At 34.7% G+C, this 23989-nt stretch overlaps 1 protein-coding gene across 1 annotated transcript; it reads left to right on the top strand.

Annotated features, from left to right (window-relative positions):
* Positions 1–4020: 4020 nt before the first annotated feature.
* LOC101266260 (mitochondrial uncoupling protein 2) lies at positions 4021–22697 on the top strand. The gene is made up of 9 exons (XM_004246913.5): positions 4021–4177; positions 4249–4455; positions 4532–4610; positions 4694–4821; positions 4897–4995; positions 5089–5193; positions 7747–7821; positions 8707–8793; positions 22241–22697. The coding sequence occupies exons 1-9, from the start codon at positions 4106–4108 to the stop codon at positions 22259–22261; spliced, it is 873 nt and encodes a 290-aa protein (XP_004246961.1). The 5' UTR covers positions 4021–4105; the 3' UTR covers positions 22262–22697.
* The last annotated feature ends 1292 nt before the right edge of the window (positions 22698–23989 follow it).

The raw sequence follows: 23989 nt of genomic DNA, 5'->3' as shown, positions 1-23989 counted from the left end.
TAAATCAAGAAAATGACCGAAACAACTATATCTGAAAAAATCTTCCAAATGATTTCTCTTGAGGAAATCCCTGAATATTATGAAAGGTTTTCTAGGACTGGCCTAATAATGCTATCACCATTAGCATTAGGCTATAGATGCACAGGAAAAGTGCCTACATGGATGATATTAATCCCATCATCACCAGTAGCATTGAAAACTTCATGAAGTTTTTGTTCTTCTTAATCTACTTCATTTAATTTTTGTTCTTGTGCCTGAACTACTACTCTATTAACTACTTCTATATTTCCCCTTGTTCTTCCTCAACTTCATTTATTTTTTCTTCTTGTGGCTGAACTACTTCTCTATTAACTACTTCTATATCTTTCCCTTGTTCTTCCTCAACTTCTTTTTGTTTTTCCTCTTCTTCCTCCACTTCTTCTCTTTCTTCATATTCTTTTTGACAAAATTCTACTTTTACTTAAGAAGAAGAAACTGCTTCAGATGCAAGATCTTCTAAAAGAGTGGTACTTTCATTCCTCTTCCTAGCAATTTTAGAACTAGCCTTCTTCTTGATCTTTGTTGTGTCAGATGTATCAAATTTTCTTTTGATAGGAGCCATTATATTTGTATATGCAACCACAAAAATAAAATATTTGAATGCCACACATGACCTACAAATGAAGTTTTATGAAATACACAACACAATACACAACAAACAAAAAAAATCCTCCCTAAACAATATACAACGTACTACAATGAAGTTTTTTGAAATCAGAAAATATTCAAAAAAATAACAACTACAAAATCAACCAAAAAATTGATAAAACAAGTCAAAACAGTGCATTAGGTAAGCAATATAAGCACATGCATTTCAAACCCTAATAAAATAATATCTGAGAAGATATATCAACGATAAAATAGAAAGATAAGGACAACATTGCCTTGGTGTAGAAGAGGATCGCAACAGATGACGACTAATGTTTTAGAAAATATCACCAGAGCAATAATCTGTGAAGGCAGGAACAATGAAACTATAGAAAAGAAAACTGAAATTAATTAGTAAAAGTAAATAAAATTTAGATTATGAAACGACTTTTACAGAAGAGAAGAGAGAGGAGAGAGAGGAGAGGAGAGAGGGAAAATAAAAATGAAAATTCAAGTCATTTTAATTTTATTTTAATTATGACAATTCAAACTGACATATGTTGTCACATAATACTTTTTGTTGGGACACACATATGCTATATATATAGTACAATGTTGCAACATATTTCATTTATGTGTCATATCTTACCACATATCTCTTTTCTATGTTATATTTTGCCACATGACCCCTTTCTGTTGGTACACATGCGGAGAAGCAATGATTAATATTATCACCAAGCAAATTGAAATTAGTAAAAATAAATAAAATTGAAATATGAAACTACTTTTATAGGAGCGAGGAGAAAAGGAAAATGAAGGGAGGATTATATTAAAACCATTTAATTTTTTTTTATAATTTTGAGCATTAAAACTTTGACATATGTTGCCACATATATACATTCTTTTTCGTCACTTAACACCTTTTCTGTGACATGTTATATAGTATAATATTGCCACATATATTTTTTCTGTGACATATCTTACTATATATCACCATTCTGTGAAATATGTTACAACATGTATCCATTCTGTTTGTACACATGCAGATAATTATGTGGTGTTTTTTACAACAGAAGTTACATATGTTGCCACAGACAATACCTTTGATCCTTTCCATCATAATTGTTTGTTCCAATAAAATTGAAATAATCATAAAAAAACATTTATATTAACACTTCATTAATTGTTTTATACAACTTATCAACAAAAAGGTAATTCACAATGATATGATATACATAACCACCTATCTAATCAATGGTTGTAAACACAACATTTTCATCGATCTTTGCTTTTTTAGGTTTAGGCATCTTTGGGTCTTCTTTATTACTAACATAACCATTTCGAGCCTTTATAATTCCATGCTTCCATAGGAGTGAAGCATATCTCAAGCGAAGGGTGTCAGCACTAATTTTACATGATGATACTTGTAATCTTTCACTCAAAAACTCAGTCTATGCATCAACAAAAAGTCCACAATCTTTGCATGGTATATCATCAATCAGAAAATATAATAACATCGCATTTCGATAGTCGTAAAACAAAAAAAATAATGTGATAGTTACAATCTACTGCTTTCTTGTTGGGCAATACCAGTGATATATCTTATTGCCACAGATTAATCATATGTTGACACAGATAAATCTTATATTGCCACAGGTGAATCTTATGTTGCCACAGATGAATCATAAATTGTCACAGATGAATCTTATGTTGCCTTAGATGAATCCTAAGATGCCACAGGTGAATCTTATGTTGCCACAGATGAATCTTAAGTTGCCACAAATGAATCTTATGTCGCCATAGATTACCATTTTGTTGCCTAACGCATAAGTGAGATGTTACAACGTACGATGAATGTTGGAATATGCACCAATATATTACTAAAATGTGGCAACATACGATACATCTTCAACCAATGAAATATATATTGGACAACTCAGCAAGACTATATTTCTAAAATCATATCAACAAAATGGACACAAAAAGAACAAGAAAAGCAAAAAAAACGACTTTTCATTGAAAAGTTAACAATATAATACATATACATTTCCTCAAAATTAGGATTTTTTAGGGTTGATTGATTTTCTTTCAAAAAAAATAAATAATAGGCACCATACATCATTATTCAATTTTTACATCTATAGAACGTTTTATTGTTCATTAATCTAAGAAAAAAACTTCAAAAATTATAAAAACTTTCAAAATAATAATTTACTCATTTTAAGACGAACACGATTTCAGTTCAAAAAGAGGACCGAGTAGCGACTCGAGATGAGGAGGAAAAAAATGAAGATCGAGATAGTCGGAGAGGAATATAGTGGAGGAGAGATAGTCGGATTTTCGGATTTCTAAGGAAAAAGAAGAAGAACAATCTCAAAGGAGAAGAGAGAGAACGCTGGGAGAAGAAGATGAAAAGATTTTTTTTAAAAAAAATAATTTGATTTGAAATGCTTTTTGGTATTTTATAAACAGAAAAGGGTCAAAATTGCCCCTGAACTATGCAAATAGACCACGTATACCTTTTATTACATTTTGGGATAAAAAATACCCCCGTTGTTATCCTGAGACCACAAATACCTTCAAGAGTTAACACCCCAATTTTTTAGTGACATGGCATGCCACATTGGACTAATCCCTCCACCTAAGCGTTGTCAACTAAGATTCACTACAAAAGAACTTGATCTTCAATGGCGATAAAGTTGCCACAAAATCTCAAAATATTGCCACTAAAGGTTATGAGTTATTTTTAGCGAAGACTAATAATAAAATCTATTTTTCAACAAAAAATATGATAATTAATTTTCGATTGCAACCTAATTTTCTAAAATAAATTACTTGCATTATTAATATTAAAAACACCTAATATTATTACAAAAAAATCATGAAAATTACTTCTCGATTCACCTCTCCTACTATATAATGCATCATTGTACATTTTATACATTTTCATATAACATAAAAATAAAACAATGTCTTCAAACTCCTACTGAATCGATATTCATTTTCGTTTTTTAAAAACTAATGAAGAAAAAAAACACAAAATTAGAATTTAATGTTAAAAACTTTTAGTGACGATTTTTGGGTTCTTGTGGCGACTATTGTCACCACTAAAGGTCTAATTCTTTTGTAATGAATCCTAGTTGACAATGCTTAGAAGGAAGGATTAGTCCCACATAGCTTGCCAAGTCAATAAAAATATGAAGTGTCAATTTTTGAGGGTAAATGTGGTCTCTTAGGATAATAACATGGATATTTTTTATCCCAAAATATAACGAGAGTATAAATGATCTATTTTAGATAGTTCAGACACAATTTTGATCCTTTTTCATTTTACAAAAATTAAAAAAAAATTAAAAATGTTAATTTTGATAGCATATTTACTTAATTATATTTAAGAAAAATTGATCCAACTCTTGGTTATGTGTCACCAAAAACAAAAACAAACTTCCTTTCCCTTAATTTTCTCAACATTCTTTCAATGGCAATGACATCTGAGATCTCAATCGCTGGAATCCTCGCTAGTAGCGCTATCTCTGCTTGTTTTGCTGAGGTATTTTCTGTGAAGTGAAGTGATTGATATTGTTAATTTAGAAGATAGTTGATTAGATCTTGAATTTGCAGTTGTGTACTTTACCTCTAGACACCGCTAAAGTTAGACTACAGTTACAAAAGAGAGCAGCGGAAGGTTCCGGCAAGTACAAGGGATTATTAGGTACAGTTGCTACAATTGCTAGGGAAGAAGGTTTATTAGCTCTTTGGAAAGGCATTATACCCGGCTTACATCGACAATGTATATATGGAGGCCTAAGGATTGGGTTGTATGAGCCTGTTAGTATTCATTTGGAATTTATGCTCCTATTTCCTTAAAATTGAAACAGTTTTTGATTCATCCCAATTCCATCAGGTCAAGGCCTTCCTTGCACGTAGCTATTATGTTGAAGATGGTTCCTTATTCACTAAAGTGTTTGCTGCTCTTGTTACTGGTGAGATAAACTTCATATTAGCATCTTCATCACACTTATGATGATTGTATTGACGTCCACGTCTTCTTTCCAAATTTGCAAAGGTGCAATCGCAATTGCTCTGGCTAATCCAACTGATCTTGTAAAAGTTCGGCTCCAGGCTGAAGGTAAAGCTGGTACACTTAGGCGTTATGATGGTGCTTTCAATGCATACTATACCATAGTGAAACAGGTGATTGAGGATCTAACATGCACAACAAATTTATTCATGCACAATCATTTAATATTTTAGTTGATCAAATTATAGGAAGGGCTGGCAGCTTTGTGGACAGGAATTGTGCCAAATATTGCACGGAATGCTATTATTAATGCTGCTGAACTGGCCAGTTATGATCATCTCAAAGAGGTACATTCTAATCATATTTTGATTCACCTGATGTTCGCCTACTTTTCTGCAACTATTTCATACACTGTTTCTCTGAAATTATATCATGTGCAGATAATTTTAAAACTTCCAGGATTTACCGACACTGTTTTAACTCATCTCATAGCTGGTTTAGGTGCTGGATTCTTTGCAGTTTCTATTGGTTCTCCAGTTGATGTGGTAAAATTCCCTGTTCCTCAGTATGTTAAATGTGTTGTTAAGTGAATTAAAAATAACAGATTATCTATCTATGGGACCTGCATTTTCTTTTTGGCTTTATCTGTTTTAAATTGTTGAACCTGCATTTTCTATTTGATTCTATCTGTTTTAAATTGTTTTTTCGGAGAAATTACTCTTTTTTCTAATCATGGAAATTCTTATCATTTTGAGACCAGAATTTTTTTAGATAAGATATAGGAAATGCACCAAAATGTGGCATAGCTGGTGCTTGCGTTCCACTATTGTAAAAGAAAAGAAAAGAAGGTTTAAAGGACTGGTGTCGCAACTTAATTATCTATACCTTTTCGTTCCTAGCTAGTTACAGTCAGTTTACATATTCTCAATATTCAGTTCGCTCTAGTGGGTCTCAATTTGAGTTTGGTGACTAAAGGATTTATCAATACTAGACTATGTTTATGTTGATTGTTAAACTACTACAAGCTCCGCCTTTATCCGAACGTCAGACCAGCTATGTTTTTTGTAGCTCATATAGGCAGAGTTGATATAAACCCTTGGGCACTGTTAGTATGGAAGAATAAAGGAAACCATAAAGTACGGTAGAACTGATACAAGTGTTTGTGTTGTATATTGCCTAGCTAGATATCAGTGCATTTTATCTTTCAAGCAATTGATTTTAGAAGAAAGTGAGTGACTAAGTAAGTTGTAGTTGAGATCATGTGTCTATTGCTATCATACTCTTAGGGCTTAGCTATATCTATCATATTTAGTTGCATGTTCGAATTCCATTAGGTTCTCGTAAACCATACCAAAAGTTTTTGTTTGAATCAGAGAGTGGAAATCCCCTTCGAACTGACTTAAAATCCAATCAAGCTTAATTCCATGTTATTGTTGATATTTATGTTATTCTTACTCTTTGTTTTTCGAAAAAATGAAGTTCTTGCTGAAATTTTTTAGTATGGAGGTATGGAAAACATCATAGAGAAATTTGAGAAGAAGTTGGCTTTATGGCAGATGCAATACCTTTCTTGAGGGGGCAGGCTTACAGTCACAAGCAATGTCCTAGATAATATTCCCTCACACTACATGTCTCTCGACCCTATGCCAGACATAGCTACAGCTAGACACAATTAGAAGGAACTTCCTATGCAAAGGAAACACCAAGTTCCATAAATTCTATTTGGTCAAGTGGCCCAAAAGTCATACTCCTACCTAAGCACCTAGGTGGTTTAGGCATCAAGAACTTGACTATCCAAAACAGATGTCTGATTATGAAATGGTTATGGAGGTTCAATAGGGACATAGCATTATGGAACAGGTGGTCTCTGAAAAACATGGAATCCAGTCACACTGGTGCACCAAAATCTCCAGAGCAGCATTTGGTTGGCCCTTGGAAGTACATTGCTAAACTCTGGGAAGAATTCAACCAGCATCGTAAATACCAAGCTGGCTGTGGTTACATGTTAAGTTCTGGAAAGACAGATGGATTGGTAACACCACTCTCCAGAATGATCCAGCTCTCTACTCTATATCAAGCAACCTCAATTCCTTATCTCCCAGAGCAGAGACAACAACAGTTGAGCTCCAATCTCCAGAAGACACTTCGAAGACTAGGAACTTGAAGACTTATTAACATGCTTTCTAGATTGGAGAATTGCAACAATGAGCAAGATGCAGACAAAATCAGATAGGAAGGAAAGTCAGATGCCAAATATACAGTGAAGGCAGGATATACAACTTTGTGTGCCCAAAATCAAATGGACACTTGGCCATGGAAACTGATCTGGAAAAATTAAAGCAACCCCAAAGTGTTAAGTTTTAGCTGGATAGTACTGCATGAGGCCTGGCTGACTCAAGAAATCTTAGTAGGAAGATAATCACTGTTAAGCTATGTGTGTAACAGAACATAGAAACCAATAGACATCTCCTCCAACTGTCATGCCCCAAAATGGATCGTGACTTGGCCGACACCCAGTGCCTATTAGCTTGCATCAAGAGAACCATTATAATGTATTACATACTCAACTCATATCCATGTAGCTCAATACATTGTGCAATGGTTGCTTATATTTGGAACATGTTCATGACAATCTTATGCTTAAGATGGGTCATGCCTGACAGTATCAAGAATGTTACACTGGTCGGATTTCATGGCAAGTTGATAAATCCATAGGAGAAGTCTGGAAAATGATTCCTGCTTGAATTTTCTTTGGTGTGTTTAGATGAGAGGAACAAAAGATGTTCTGAAGGAATATCAACTCCAAACCATTCCCTTAAGGCTAGATGTCTTTTAGATTTGTTTAGCTGGGATAGTTTATTTCCCGTAGAATCTCATTTGAAGTTGTTGGACTTCGTAAGCTGTTTATCCTTAGCATAGATCTCAATTCTCATTGTAACAGAGCTATCAATCTCACTCTTTTGTAACTATTTTTCCATATGCACCGTCTTGATGCCATTTATAAAACTACTTACTTCATCAAAATATAACTTCTAAAACTGTGTTGCTTATTAAATATTTTTTTATAAATGAAAAGGTTTTTGCTTGCTGTCTTTTAGGTCAAGTCAAGAATGATGGGAGATTCAGTATACAGGAACACCTTCGATTGCTTTTTCAGAACATTGAAGTACGAGGTAATTTTGTTAAGTCATTCATTTTCTGTTTCAGAACGCATGGTCATTTGTCAGCATAACATATTTATTGTAGGTAGAAAAGTATTAGTAAGACGTACTTCAGTAGTTTGACACAGAATTGTCGCAAGTCTAAATTAAAGTGTTCCATTCAGTAATTGTATTTTGAATATACGTCAAAGTATGAAACAATACTCATGCTTGAAATAGCTGAAAACGTCGAATTTCAGCTTGAACATCACACATAAGATTGTTTTATTTTTATTTGGAGAATCCAGAAGTTGAAGTTGAAATCACTCATTTGTATTTTTGCCATGCATCTTCTTGATGCTTTTTAGTGAAAGAATCGTATTTCATAAAAAATAATCAGAAGTTGAAATATGCTTCTGCAAGCAATGAGAAGTGGATTCCTCCCACTGATCATAAAGAAAAAGAAAGAAAGAAAAGAAGAAAAAAAGTGGTAGGAGTAGGTAGCGAGAGAGATAACAAATAGCGGATGACCGATACGACCTATTTTTGTCTAATTGCTAAATTATGTATGAGGAAAAATATTGCTATAGATGAACTGTTTTTTATAACACAGAAAACAGCTATACAATCAACCAAATATTTTGCTCCTATTTCTATCTTCTTTCTATGAATTCCTCCTGTCTAGACCTATACTTCTTAATCCCTTGGTGTATCAACTGGTATCAATGGGGAGCTTAGAGCAGTGGATACCCTTTAGTTACTAGTTGACAAACTGCTTGCTGGGGATCCTGTATTTTCAACTTGCATTGTGTTGCATCACTGATCTCAAATTTACCCTGATAATATCAAGAAAAGTTGGTTTTCGGATTAGTAGATATTAATATAAAATGCTTATGTAGCTTAACATGGCTAATGCAGGGACCACTTGCTTTTTATAAGGGTTTCCTCCCCAATTTTTTTCGACTAGGATCGTGGAACGTTATCATGTTTTTGACTCTTGAGCAAGTAAGTACAACTCCTACTCTGGAGCTAAAACTATGACTATAGATGTTGAGCATAATACTTACATTCCGATGAGTTTTGAGAAAATAATTTGTCCATTATTGTTATATATGTTGAGCTGAACCAACTCTCATTTAACCAATACACCTCTTTATCCTTTATATAGTTTGTTTTTACCATGGAAGGCAATTATTGCGAGAGTAGAGATTGTGCATTGTCAAGTATTTGTGAGGGAACCAACATTTGCATGCTAACTTTTATGTTTTTAGATGATAAAGGAACGGAAAAGTGGTGTCAAGATTCAAGAAAAGTGAGAGTATCCCTGATAACATTTTTTGTGGTATAGATTGACCGTAAAAGAGTTTAAATTGCCATGAACGTATTGAAAATTGATTAAAAAAATAACCTCCCTTCGACCTAATGAGCCATAATTCCCTTTAACGTTATCTCTAAGCACCAAATTGCCCCTCATTTTAACCGGATATAGAATATGTGGGCCTATTAGTTAAACACGTGACACAATTTATTGGTCCACATGGCAAAAAGACCAGTCCAAAACCCATGCTCGTATATACGGTAAACCTAACCCCCAATTTCACCATTGGAAATAATCACACAAAACTTTTGTTCTGCTTTCATTTCTTCTTTCCAAAGGGATTACCTATTGATTTGATATCATCCATGGCCAATGCCAAGTTATATTGCAGAGATTCTTGGATTTTTCTTGTGATATCATAAACTTCACGTGCTAGACCACTTCTTTCATGATGGCTTTTTATCACGTGAATCTTCTTATAGTATTGTTGATAAGAAATAAGAATCAGGTAATTTGAATAGAAAGAAGAAAATAGTGTAGAAGCAAAGATACAAAGATTAAAGACAATTTTTTGAAGTATTCAAAATTTGAGAATAAAATTCCTAAATTTCAAGATTAACAACTCTAACTGATCTTAGTAGTGAAAATTAGCGGATTAAAACTAAATATGATATAAATAGAGTCAATCAAGAACTTAGATACAAAAGTAATCTAGACCCCTATTTGGACGAAATTAGAGAGAATAATTAGTATACAACTAATAACCATTCTTGATTTATGAATAAGAACCAAATATATCAAGTTAAGATTACTCTTAATTCTTAAAAAATTGTTCGTATAAGGTTGTAAAATAAATCTATAATCACATCCCACAAAGGTGTAAAAAAGAGAAATCTCTCAAATAATATGTATCATGCCTAATGAAATATAACAAAGTCCAACCATAATATAGGAAAAGCCTATCCAAAATTGCAAGAGATTTGAATCCTAGTTTATGGAAATAGTAAATACTAAAACCAAACTAGACAACTTTTAATTAGGAAATTTTCAACTAGGAAAGCATGTAAAAAATAATACCAAACTTCTTCCTAAAATTAGCGTAAAAATGAAAGAAAAGAGTGGCCAAATTTCCTCCAATTCACATGCCTAAATTCAGCCCTACTTTGGGCGTGAATTTCAACCATTTTGGGGGCTTTAACTTTCAGCACTTCAGGGATGCAATAACCCCCTTGTTGGGCACTCCTTTGGGCCCATGTGGGCCCTTTCTCTTGGGCTTCATGTGACTCCAATCTTTCTCTTCTTGGACTTGGATCATGAAGTACGTGTTGCACTTAGTCTCATCTCTTTATAATTCTTGAGTTCTTGTGCCACGATAAACATCTTCTTGCTTCCCATTGAAATCTATCAACTTAAATGGAGGTATACTACCGTGGATGCTAAAAAATAATTCTTCCTCGAATTTGAATCTTGCAAAATAAGAAGACATGCATTAGTAAACAACATCCATTAATTGAAAGTAACAATGGTAGGAAAAGCAAGATAGTGACCACATGCCCACTTGACCAAATTAAGCCTAGCATGTATAAATACATCCTTATAAAGCACGAGGACATCATCATCCGAGTAGAAAATTCTCTTCCTTATATAAGCACAACAAAATTCCCGTCTAGATGCAATGATACATGGAACTCCAATTTAGTTCTATCAATTAAGTATTTCAATGGGCATGCAAAAAACGGCACAAGATCCCTAAAACAATCATCAAATTGAACACTTTAATGATATAGCCAAGTATCCTTTATTACACTACTCACATACTCTTCCACATAAAAACTATTCATATAAGCACATGAGTTTTCAAGAAGGTTAAAAGAATTTTTGAATTTTCAAATAGAAACTCACAATTTCTAAGTAATTACTCTTAAAACAAGGTCCGACAAAAGTATTTGATCACTAGTATCATAGTAGCCATGTATCTCTCATCACTAGTTATCAACCTTTTAAGCTCACAATCATCAAGACTTGAAGAATAATGTCTTATCCCACGGAAATAATCATATTTCAAGAAGTTATCACACAAAAACTCAATTCAACTAGTGAAGAATAAGAGAGGAGGAAATAGGAATCATCTAACTCATTCACATGTCCCCTCCCACAAACATCATGCCTAATCAAAATGATGTCATGCTCAATTTTTAAAAGGAAAAAATTACTCTTATGCTTGAACTTACAGGTAATAGGTAATGACTTATTTTATAGTGAAATATCATCATCCTCAAAATTAATATAATCACCAATATAAGAAAATAAAAGTGTAGTCCATTACTTCCAGAAAAACTTAGGTATTTTAGGAATACCAAAAATATGAATAAATTAATTATAGATATTGTACTTGGTCTTGTTTAGCAAAGGAACACCATCACCTTGTTTTTTCTTGTTCATTAGTGTTAGGTCCACATCTATCTTGTTGGACTTCTTGTCACGAGTCTTATTTTGGACAAATCCAAAATAATTCTCTTTACCTTTATCCTTCTCATCAACATGCACTTGCGCAATGGTGTATCTAGTTTTGACCCTCTTAGGATTAAGTTTATCTAATGATGGTTCTTCAATGCAAACTTTCCCATGAGTACCTACAAGAGAGTCGAAACAACTAGAAAGAGAGCAAGAATGTTGGATTTAGTATAAGAAATAGCCTCACTCAAGCTCTTGTTTTTCTCTCTTTATCTCACGACCTTCCCCCTCTTATTTTACTCTTGTGATCATGATCTCAGTTTTCTTTTCTCTTGATATCACTTTTTTCCTCATTTGACATCCCATTCTCTTCACACAACACATCCTCTCATTTTTCCTCTTTTGGAATGTTAACATGCACTCCCTTACTCCTCTAATCTTTTCTCTCTCATCATCATCTATCATCTATAAAAAAATTATATCCTCATGAATTTGTAAAAAGGAGTCAAAGATGCGAGACCAAATCTCTCCCTATTCATCTTGAGGGAATATTTATTATTTTCTTTGTAGTATGAAGCTCTGCTATTAGCATACCATACCATGATTTTCCCATTTAGATATGACAAATTATACATGAGAACAACATCATTCCAAACCTTGTCGTCATAACTTCCAATAGTGAACGACAATAACACCCTTTTATTTTTCTTTACTCCTTTCCACTTGCAGGGTGCAATAATCTCCATACAAGGTAAGTTCAATCTCTCAACCATATAAGTGCTAATTAAGTCATATCCAAACTCTGTCATTTCTCATGGCACATAGCTTAGACAACATATTAACTCTAGTTAGAAAAATAACTCTACCCTTGGTCCACCTCATTCTTGCCAAGTTGTACATTCATTTGGGTTGTCCTTCTTTACTTAACTATGATGGTGGCATCTATCGCACCAAATCAGACAATACTCATTCAGAACACCTTGGCTAGGATTTTGTTGTTTTGAGTTCCTTACCTATTTGAGAAATCTCAAGAAAATATCAAAGAAACAAGTATGTCTCACCCCCCCCCCCCTTTTGATCTTGTACTCTCTAGCCTTTTTTCACTCAAATTACTACCTTTAACTGAATCCTTTAGAGATTATATATAAACCCTAATAATAACAACCATTTAGAAGTAAGATGTAGAAAGCAAAATAATTTACCAAAACTCAAATGAATTGGGTGATGAAAGAAGAAAAAATCAATAATTTGTGTGACAGAATTATTTTTAATTTTCCCCCTCTTCTTGATTTGGCTCGAGTCTTACGAAACCAAGAATCAGAACAAATCTGAATTGTCTTGAAACTATCTTAATTCTCAAGCAATTTCTTTTGGCTATATATGTAGCTTACCCTTTTTTTGGTGGATCAAGAACCTCCCAAGATTATTCAATTGATAAGAACCATTGTAATGCCACTTCATAAAAATCGAGTTTACTTGAATAAAAACAAAAAATAATACGATACAAAGATTAAAGACAAAATTTAAAGATATGTGAAAATCGAGAATAAAATCCTCAAATTTCAAGATTAAGTGCTAAGAACTCTAATTGATCTTAATATTCAAATTAGTGCATCAAAAACAACTATTGATACTAATAAAGTCAATTCAAGAAGATCAAAAGGTAATCTAAACCCATATATTAAAGAAATTAAAGACAATAAATAGTTTGAGACTGATTACCTTCTTTAATTTGTACTAATAAAAACCAAAGATATCAAATTAAGAATTAAGCTTATCTCTTAAAAAAATCATTCTTATAGGGTTGTAAGATAAATTTATATCCACCATACAGAATGTTATGGTTCCCTGATATGGATCTGGTTATGGGGCTTGTAGTGTGAAATCGAATGTTTTCTTCCTACGACCTATGATGTTGATTCGTTAAGACAGAACCTGCAATCTCTTGAGTTGAAGTACTCAAAGACTTAGTAATTTTCTGCATAACAGTTCACTATATTCAAATACATCACCGAAACAAAGAAACAGTTTCCCATGATGCAGTGGAGGAATGAGACAGTGGAGGAATAACCTCCTTACTGCAATAGCTGCTACACAAAAAATGAAAACATAAACACTTAAAAGCTTTACTACAGTGATCAACTAAATAACTTATAAGCTGAAGTAATCTACTTTTTAAATTTCCTTAAATCTCCCATGTGTAAACCGTTGGTAGACTAAAGGGGTGCTAACATTACTCCCCCTTTTCAAATCACGCTTGTCCTCAAGCGGGAAGTGTGGAAAGCTGTGCTGCATAGAAGAAACAGTTTCCCATCATGTCTCAGCTGGAGAAGTATGCTGCCAATGTATCAAGACTTCATGTCCATTACGAACAACCCGATGTTCAAGCACAGTTATAGGATGGGGTGAGAGAGTTTCTGGCGAACTTGAAGGAAGAGTAGCAGCTGCTGGAAAGTCCCCTTTCATGAAAAAGCTTCAATTTAGAGACATGAAAACCGGATGAAGTTTTATACCCTATGGAAACTCTAGTTTATAAGCCACAGGCCCAATACGCTGCTCAATTTTGTAAGGACCATAAAACTTGGGCAACAATTTCTGGTGACGACGAGTACCCACAGAAAGCTGTTTATATGGTTGTAGCTTCAACAAAAGTCTATCCTTCACCTGATACTCAACATGTGGATGTTTGGAATAAAAAATAACCTTCATTCTCTGTTGAGCATCCAATAAATTCAGTCTTAAGGACTGCAGAATTTGATCCCGAGGACGTAACGCTATATCCACTGCATCCCGGGGAATAAGGCAAAAGACGTGGTGGACGCCCAGACACCACTTCAAAGAGTGTCGTTTTCAAGGAAGAAAGAAAACTGGTGTTGTATGAATATTCTCCCCGGACAACCAGTCCATCCATTTGGTAGGATGTGCACTGGTAAAACACCTCAAGTACATCTCCACATACCGGTTGACAACTTCAGTTTGGCCATCAGATTGAGGGTGATACGTTGAACTTAAACACAACTTTGTACACTCAGGCGGAAGAGTTCTCTCCAAAAAGCACTTGTGAAAGTTACATCCCGATCTTTAACCATGCTTACTGGTAAGCCATGTGATTTGAAAATTGTTAAAGAAGAGTCGGGCAATACTTACTGCAGAGTATAGATGAACAGTAATTTCTTGAAAGTAGTAATTTGACTGCGGGAAGGCCTACTAAGGTCCGCTGTGACAATAAGTGGCAATATTTAGAGAAACGATCTACCACCACTAAGATTACATTTTTCCCACGTGAAGTAGGTAAGCCTTTCACAAAATCCAATGGAATATTTGACTATATTTTCTAGGGAACTGATAGAGGATGAAGAAGACCAGCAGGTTGCAAAGTTTCTGTTTATGTCACTGGCAAACACCACAAGCACGAACAAAGTCCCGAATATGACGCTTCATACCTATCTAATGGGAAATCCTTGCAATCTGAAAAAGTGTTTTTTGGTACCCCTTAGGAAGTCATGACTGTCTGAATGGAAGGAGAGTTTGATGCCAAGAATGTTTGGTGTTTATACAGAAGCAACCCATTCTTGACGCTCCACTGTTCTGATGCAGTACCATCATGGACAGCAGATATTAACTGCTGGACATCAGGAGAGTTTTGTTGTTCATTTCTGATGTCATAAAAAAGGCTTAATTAAGGCATGAAAATGGCAAGAAGCATAGCCCTGTCAAGTTGGAAGAAAGACTTGACAGATTTCTTGTGGAAAGGGAATAAAGAAGGGAAGGGTTTGCATTTAGTCAAATGACAGACTGCAGAGTTACATAAACAATCTGGTAGACTTGGAATCAGAAACTTGGGGTTGCGGAATAGATGTCTTTTGTCAAAATGTCTATATGGAGGTTCAACACTGAGGAAGAAGCACTGTGGAGGGAGGTGATAGTCAACAAGTATGGGTTGAATGGATATTGGGTCTGCAACTCTTGAATAGCACTTATGGGGTGTTACCTTGGAGAACAATAAGAAATTTGTGGCCTGATCTAAGTAGAAACATAGTCTACAAGGTGGGAATGGGACGAAAAAACCTATTCTGGAAAGAGAATTGGAATGGAAATGAAGCACTGATGGTCTTATTTCCTGATCTATTCTCCTTGTGTACCAATCCGAAAGAAACAGTGGCTGAGGTATGGTCTATTCATGGATGGAATATTGTGTTTAGAAGGTATTCAAATGACTGGGAGATTGGCAGAGTGGCTGAGCTATTACATGTTCTCAATGGGTTATCGACAGAAATAGATTCTATCATATGAAACACTCTAGAGATGGTAGCCTTTCTATTAATAAGTTATATATTAAGGAGGTGAAAGAGCATCCAGGTGGTAAAATTGGCCTCTGGAAGCAGATTTGGAGGATCAAGGTGCCAACCAAGGTAAAGTGTTTCTCTTGGTTGGTTTCCAGAAGAGCATGCTCCACACATGAGAAATTGAAAAGGAGGGGTTTCTATATTGCCTCTTGGTGCTCTCTCTGTAATGAGACTGAGGAAACCAACAACCATTTGTTCCTCCATTGCAAAATGACAATACAATTGTGGAACCTCTTTTTGGGACTAACACATACAGAATGGATTATGCCTTAGCATACAACAAATCTACTTAGTTGCTGAATCAGCAGAGGGGGGAGAAAATCTAAGAAAAAGTGGTGGAGTATAATACCATCATGCATTTGGTGGTGTATTTGGAAAGAAAGAAATAGCAGATGCTATGATAACAAATTCAATAGAGAGTCAAATGGAACTGCTTGACTACTTTTTATTTTTGGTGTAAAGAGGAAGGAATAGAAGAAGCTGCACAAATTTTGGATTTTATAGGCACATTGTAATCTATTAGCCTTTTTGTTTTCTCTCTTGTTGGAAACCAATTTTTGGAGGTCTCCAGCATATCCTTAATGCTGATTGAATACACCATTACCTTTATTAAAAAAAAAGATAAGTCATCAGAGACGCAGTGTTTAAACAACCAGCGTTGTATTCAACCTTGGCCAACCTGCAGAGGAGTTGGTGCCTTTTGTTCCAACAAAAACTTCAAATTGTAGTGATTAGTATGAACTATGAAGTGTTGCCCCCACAAATAAGAATGCCAATGTCTAATAGCTTTCGCTAGACCTAGCAATTCTTTTTAGTAAGCAGGCAGTGGCTGGTGTCTTCAGCCAATACTCTGCTAAAAAAGGCAAATTATGCAATAAAACAACCCCAATACCTAGATCTGAGGCATCACATTCAATAACAAAAGGTTGAGAAATATCTGGAAGTGCCAATACATGTGTAGTTATCATAGCAACCTTGAGTTTTTTTCGTAAGCTTGTGTGGATTGATCTGTCCATATAAATGAATTCATGCGGAGCATGGCTGTTAATGGTTCAGCTATGGATCCATAATTTTCCACAAACTTACGGTAACATCCTCTGAGGCCTAGGAAACCTCGCAACCCCCTTAAGAGTTATAGGTTTGGACCATTTAGTCATGGTTGAAATTTTGTTGGAATCTGCCGAAACTCCATCAACAGCAATGAAGTGGCCCAAATAAGCAATTTCAGTTTGGGCAAATGAACACTTTGATTGCTTAAGAAAAATATGATGATTGGAGAGTAACTTGAAGACAAGTTGCAGATGATACATATGTTCGACAAGAGTGTGACTATACACAAGAATATCATCAAAAACACCAAAATAAATTTTCTCAAGTGAAGCTGAAATACCTCATTCATTAATGATTGAAAGGTAGATGGATCGTTGGTTAGGCCAAAGGGCATGACCAAAAACTCAAAGTGCCCATGGTGAGTACGAAAACCAGTTTTCTCCACATCATCCTCTTTCATCCAAACTTGATTATAACCTTTGCGTAAGTCTAATTTAGAGAAATATTTAGCCCCAAACAACTCCAACAATTCTTTAGTTACTGGAATAAGAAATTTATCTTTGATTGTTTTTGCATTTAACTCACGCTAATCAATGCACATATGCCAAAAACCATCAGATTTAAGAACAAAAGCACTGGGGAAGAGAATGGAGACTGACTTGGCTAAATTATTCCCTTCTTCAACATCTCTGAGCATTGTCTTTCAATTTAATCCTTTTTATTATGTGGATATCTGTATGGTCGAACTACAACATGTTTTGTTCCTGGTTTCATAACAATTTTGTGGTCGCAATCACGTTTAGCAGGGAACCCTACTGGTTCATGAAAGAGGCAAGCAAAATCTTTTACCTGATTATCTTTGTCAGCCAGCATAACATGAGTTGTTGCTCCTTGAGTTTGATCAGACCGGCAAAACACCATTAGCTACAGAAATGATTTTGAGATTATTCAGGAATACACATTGAATGCTAAAATTACGCATTGAATTTCTGGTAGTAGATCCATAATAAAAAAAGTGTTTGTGATTGTTCCAGAAGAAATGAAATGTCCAATCCATTTATTTTTCTGGTATTCAAGTAGGTTAGCATATGTATTAGCATAATAATGGTAGAAATGGAATCATTTTTCTTTTTATATTCTATGCAAAATCTTATAACTTCATTAATTAGTCTAAGAAGCAGAAGTAGGTTTCTAAGGATGTTTTATCAATTTCTTTCCATTTGTATATGTTAACACCTTGTAACTCCACTTGTTTTCCATTTTTGAAGAATGACATCCACATATCTGTAAAGTCCCACGGTACGGGTCCTAAAGTTTTAAGCCAATTCACACCTAAAACCACGTCAAATCCACTTAGGTTGAGGACATATAAATCAATACGGAAAGCATAATTACCAAACCATATCGAAACTCTTCGCATTTTCCCGGACTTCTGACTCGCTCTCCATTTGCCACCACTACTCGTAACCCTTCCTGCCTCTCAACTTGAAGGTTGAATTATGACACGAATTTAGAGGTCACAAAGCTATGAGTACTTCCAGAATTGTAACCGTGTATTTTGTTGAGCTGTGACACCAATGATGGCTTGCAAAGAAATTCAGGTTGATCTATATTAGGATTTGTCTCCTGTTTCAGAGATTCTTCCTCTTCGTCTATGGAATCAATCCAGAATAATTTCTTGCACTGATGGCCCCGAGTGAAGACTTCATCACAGTTGAAGCAGAGATCCTTAAGTCTCCTTTCATCGATCTCAAATCTTATTAATTTCCTTACAAATTTGATGTGCTCTGGAGGTGATAAATCATATGTTTTGGATATGCGATCATCTAACAGTTGGAAATGGAAAGGTTGTCCCTTGCGTTCATAAAATCGGGATAAACTCATCGCCGTAGACAAATCTTGAAGAATTATGCAACTCAACCTCAATTGCTATGTAATCCACAAGACCACTAATATAAAGTTATTTTTTTTGCACCTTGTGTGAGTGTGCCAGCCCGGGAAACTAACTGCTCAAACTTTTCTTGGTAATCTTCCACGGACCCATCCCAAGACAGTTTAGGCAAATCTGTCTCTAGTTGAAGAAACCAAAGTTGGCATTTCCTCTAAATGAAAAGAAGCAAGACTAACTTTTTCTTCATTTGGAGTTTGTTGGTGTCGAAAAAAGTGATCACATCTTCTTAGCCATCCCAAAGGGTCCCCTTGGCCAATAACAGTGGAAAATCCAACTTTATATACCTGTGAATGAAAGAACTTCCTCCTGCATCTGATTTTGACCCTCCTGCCACTACGTTTTTACCCTTTGTTGATTAAAAATCAACCTTAAAAATTCGTGAGATCCTTTGTGAGCGCATCTAAGCGAGAATTTATTGCTTCCTGTCTCGCTATATTGGCTGCACGTTCTTCTTGAAATAAGTTTACTAATTGTGCCAGTTGATGTTGAATTTGATATCCCATAATACCCGTCTCTAATACCAAGTTGTTATGGTCCCTTGATATGGATCTAGTTATGGGGCGTTGTAGTGTGAAATCAAATGTTTTCTCCCTACGACCTATGATGCTGGTTCGTTAAGAGAGAACCTGCAATCACTTGAGTTTAAGTACTCAAAGGCTTAGTAATTTTCTGCATAACATTTCACTGAATTCAAATACATTGAATACAATACTATCAAATACAACACTACAACAACGAAAGTAACCGCCTACTGCCCATTGCAACTGAATGAGAAAGTGGAGGAATAATCTCCTTACTGCAACTACTACACAGGAAATGAAAACATAAATACTTAAAAGTTGTAGTAATCTACTACGAACAACTAAATAACTTATAAGCTAAAGTAATCTACTTCCTAATTTCTTTAAAAATCTCCTGTGTAAGCCGTTAGTAGACTAAAGGGGTGCAAACACAGAATGGTGGAAATGAGATAAACCACTCAAATGTTCATCACGTCTACTAAAAAATATTGAAATTCATCCCTATATGTATAGAAGAAACCTACCCCAAATAGCATGAGATTCATCAAATCCTATTTCTATGGAAATAATAAATACTAAAACCAAACTAGGAAACTTTTAAATTAGAAAATTCTAAACTAGAAAAGCATGTAAACTTTCAACATTTTACTAAACTTCTGCCTAGAATAACCTAATAAAATGAAAGGAAAGTGGCCAAATTCCCTCCATTTCACACGCCTAATTTCAGCCCTACTTTGGGCATGATTTCAGGGTTTTAACTTTCAACATTTTAGGCATGCCAATAAGCCTCTTGTTGGGCACTCCTTTGGGCTTCTCTTGGGGTCCATGTGGGCCTTCTCTTGGGCTTAATGCGACCCCAATCTTCCTCCTCTTGGACTTGAATCATGAAATACATGTAGCACGTAGTTCATTCTCTTTATAATTCTTGGGTTCTTCATCCATGATAAGCATCTCCTTGATTTTCCATTGAAACCCATCAAACTTTCATTGAGGTAAGCCACCGTGGATACTATCAATCGTACTTCTAGCTGAGGCCAATTTCGTTCACCAATTTTCAGTTGGAACATGAGAAATTTTCTTGTATAAGATGACATCTGAGAGTTATGTTTATTTGTTCATGATATATACAAGCATTGGTCTTTTACAATGGGGTCAGAGCACAATAGGGTCAGGTAGTTTTGGGCTGGGTCTTATAGCCATTAGGATCAATAAATTTGTGCCATGTGTTCAATTAAAAGCTCCACATATTCCATACCAGCTTCTGTCAAAACGAGGGGCAATTTTGTGCTTAAAATGACGGGAAGGGAAATTATGGTCCAATAGGTGAAAGTAAAGTATTTTGATCCATTTTCAATACGCTCAGGGAAATTGTGTCCCTTTTCTGTAAAATGATCAATACCTTCCTTTCAAAGGAACATGGACACCGTTTTGGTATTGAGCAAAATGGGAAGTTGGACTACTTTTTCAAACAGAGGAAGTAGGATTCAGGAACCTGTTAAATTTTGTTGTGTTCCTAGGATGCCACCTAATATTCAGTTTTGTTCTGTTTTGGGGCTAGCTTTACACTCCACCCATTTGAACATCAAGGGTGTGTTTGGTTTGAAGGAAAATATTTTATCATACAAAATATTTCAATTGAAAATGTTCTCCTGCAAAATACATGGCTTTCTTACTTATTTCTTGTGTACTATTTTCTCAAGTGTACTATTATCTCAAAAGTATTTGTGTGTAATATAGAAAAATATTATGGGAGGTGAGGGTGGAAATATAGGGGTAGGGGTAGGGCGCGGTGGGCTACTGAAGTGTGGGGATGAGGTGTGTTTATTGTGGAATGTCACTTCTGGAATTTGTTTTCCCTATTTTTATCAGGAAAGTCATTTTCCTCATTTTAAGGAACTTGCTTTTATTCAGAAACATTTTCCAAAGGTTTTGACCAACCAGACATGGAAATATTGAAAAATTTCCTCCATCCCTAAGCACTCTTCGACCTTGAACTTTAGCTTGACTTCAGCCATGTGAAAATCCATGTTTGATAGTAATGGAAACCCAAAATTAACTGTTCTGCCCTGATTACTTTGCTAGCCTCTCTCAGGTCCCTTAGACCATCCTTTCAGATCCCTTCCCCAGTCTGCTTTTCTCTCCGCCTGCCTTCCCTTCCAGTTGGGCATCTTCCCCCATTCCTACCTTGGTAAAGACACCGTTTCTTTTGTATATATCTGCAGTTCGTACCTTGCAGAACCGTGTTATGTTACACATGGTTAATTATTTTACTTACATTCTTTTGTTTTATGCGTTAAATTTCTTAATTAAAGGAAAATAGCTGCATCTTTTTTTAAAAATAGATTATTGTGTTGTTCTTATAATTGAACTTTCTTATTGACTAAGCAAACAAAATCACAATTCTTTCAACAAATCATCTGGGTTTGATTCTAGAATTTGTAAAAGTTCAATTGCTGTGGTGCTTGAAATTTGACAAAAAGATGTGTCCTTCAAGTATCGCAACTCTTCACTTTTCTATTCTAAGATTGGGATTCAATGTTTTAATGGATGAGGGGTATATTTGGCTCAAAGTACAACGGTAAGGGTGTAATGGCCCAAAAGTATACCGAAGGGCATATTTAAAGTATTTCTGATAGTATAGGGGTAAATATGACCCTTTGCCCCTTTATCTTTTCAAACTAGAGCTAGCTCTGTTTATGGTGCTGACTTGAGTGCTTTGAGGCTGAGATGATTTTGTTGGTCTCATCTAACCTAAACACAAAATATCAAGTTGATACACTATTTCTTACGTTGTGTAATATTTGTGTGATAGGTCAAGAGATGGTTGGGATGATAAATAAATTTAATTGGCCATTGAGTATCTGCCAGCAGAAAGTGTTATTGAATTTGTGCATCTGCAATTGCTTTCTGAAGAGGTAAGAGGTAACCAGTGTGATGCGGTTGTTTCGATCCAGATATCACACAAGTAACATGGGAGTTCTACTTATTCTGAGGGTCTTTATTGTGGCCAAGGGTTGCCTTTGTCTTCTCTCCAGTTACTAGTGGAAAAAATGGCATGCTATATAAACTTATACATGAAATTTATACTAAATAGCCCTATTATACCTTCTCCTGATTTCCTTATTTATGTGTATATATCTCTTTGAAATAATAATTCTGATTTTGAAGAATCTCCCCGCCAACAACACGTGCAATTTCACTTTTGTATTAAAGTCTATGAAAAGTTTGATTCTTATTTAATGTGAAACATCAACTTGATTGAGGCATAACTCTGTAGTACTTTGATGTATACGTTTTCAAATAATGTATATGCAATCAATGGCGGATCCATGTTGCGCATGCTCATTTAGCTACCAATCACAAACTATAAGTGTACAAATTTAGCACTAGCACTTGTCATAAGAAAGACAATCATACATAAATTCAATAAAAATTATTTTGGGGTAAAAAAATGAAGATGACAGTTTTTTTCTATAAAATTTTGTTATGGAATATTCAACAAAAGACAAATTTGTGAGACGAAAAAGAAAAGCATAACCCAAGTAATTTTTTTATTGTACTCTTCATCTTCACCAGTTCCTTTTTATTTGGAAGTTTTGAGTTTTTTTGTTTCAAATAGTCAAATCACAATATCGTTGATTTACGAAACGGAATATCAAAACTATAGAATTGATGGAATACTTTTGAGAGATAATGCAACGTACAATAATCTAGTAGAAGGTTTCTCAACTTTAGGATACATGTATCTCGCTATTAATCGTATATGTATATCAGAGCCTAATTTGTAAAATAGTTACGGAAAAGGGTCAAAAATACCCTTAGACTATTTGAAAAGGTTCAAAAATATCTCTCATCCACCTATTGGGTTAAAATACCCCTCAATTCACTTTTTTGGTCTATTTTTACCCTTAAAACTAACAATCTTTTAAATATGTATATATTATTATTATCACTTATTAGGTGTCAATTTCTTATTGGATAAATTGAATCCAACCTATTTAATGTTTTTCTACCCACTCATTTTAGTGTCCATGACTCAAACTCAATTTAAATATTCATTAAATATTTCTCTGTTCTTATTTAAAAAAATTCAAGACTTTTTCCAGTCAAATGTTACAATTTTCAGCGCAAAACAATTTCGTGTGTGCTGTTTTTGCACTGATGTGAAGAAAATCTTACTTGAAATTATATTTAGTTTGCAAAAAACTAAAAAAAAAACAATCTAGATCTCTCTAAGTGCAATTAACTCAGAAGAACTCCAAACTTCAATCGTTCACCAAGTATTTATACTTCGCAGCTAGGTGGACGTAAATCCATAAGTTAATAGGAAATTTGGACAGGCTAATTGATCTACATTTGCATGGTCTCAAAAGGCTTATGGGTCTTTTGCTAAAATCTCTTAAATTAGGAGTTAATTTTCAATATAAACACTACGAATTGCCCTCGGAGATATGCGGAATGTACTTGCATGAGTATGAAATAATGGTTGTACCTATTGAAAAGCTAAGACATAGAAATTTTGAATAGGGCATTTTTTCGAAATTCCGTCATTTGCAATACA

The sequence above is a fragment of the Solanum lycopersicum genome, chromosome 9, assembly GCF_036512215.1.
Source record: "Solanum lycopersicum chromosome 9, SLM_r2.1".
NCBI lineage: Eukaryota > Viridiplantae > Streptophyta > Magnoliopsida > Solanales > Solanaceae > Solanum > Solanum lycopersicum.
Note: the sequence above shows the minus strand (reverse complement) of the source record. Positions and strands in the feature narration are given on the sequence as shown.

Excerpts from the sequence above, each read along its gene's own strand:
- LOC101266260 (XM_004246913.5), top strand. The coding sequence starts at position 4,106 with ATGGCAATGACATCTGAGATCTCAATCGCTGGAATCCTCGCTAGTAGC. Across the intron at positions 4,611-4,693 it reads GTTTGCTGCTCTTGTTACTG|GTGCAATCGCAATTGCTCTG; the intron begins GTGAGATAAACT and ends AAATTTGCAAAG. Across the intron at positions 4,822-4,896 it reads ACTATACCATAGTGAAACAG|GAAGGGCTGGCAGCTTTGTG; the intron begins GTGATTGAGGAT and ends ATCAAATTATAG.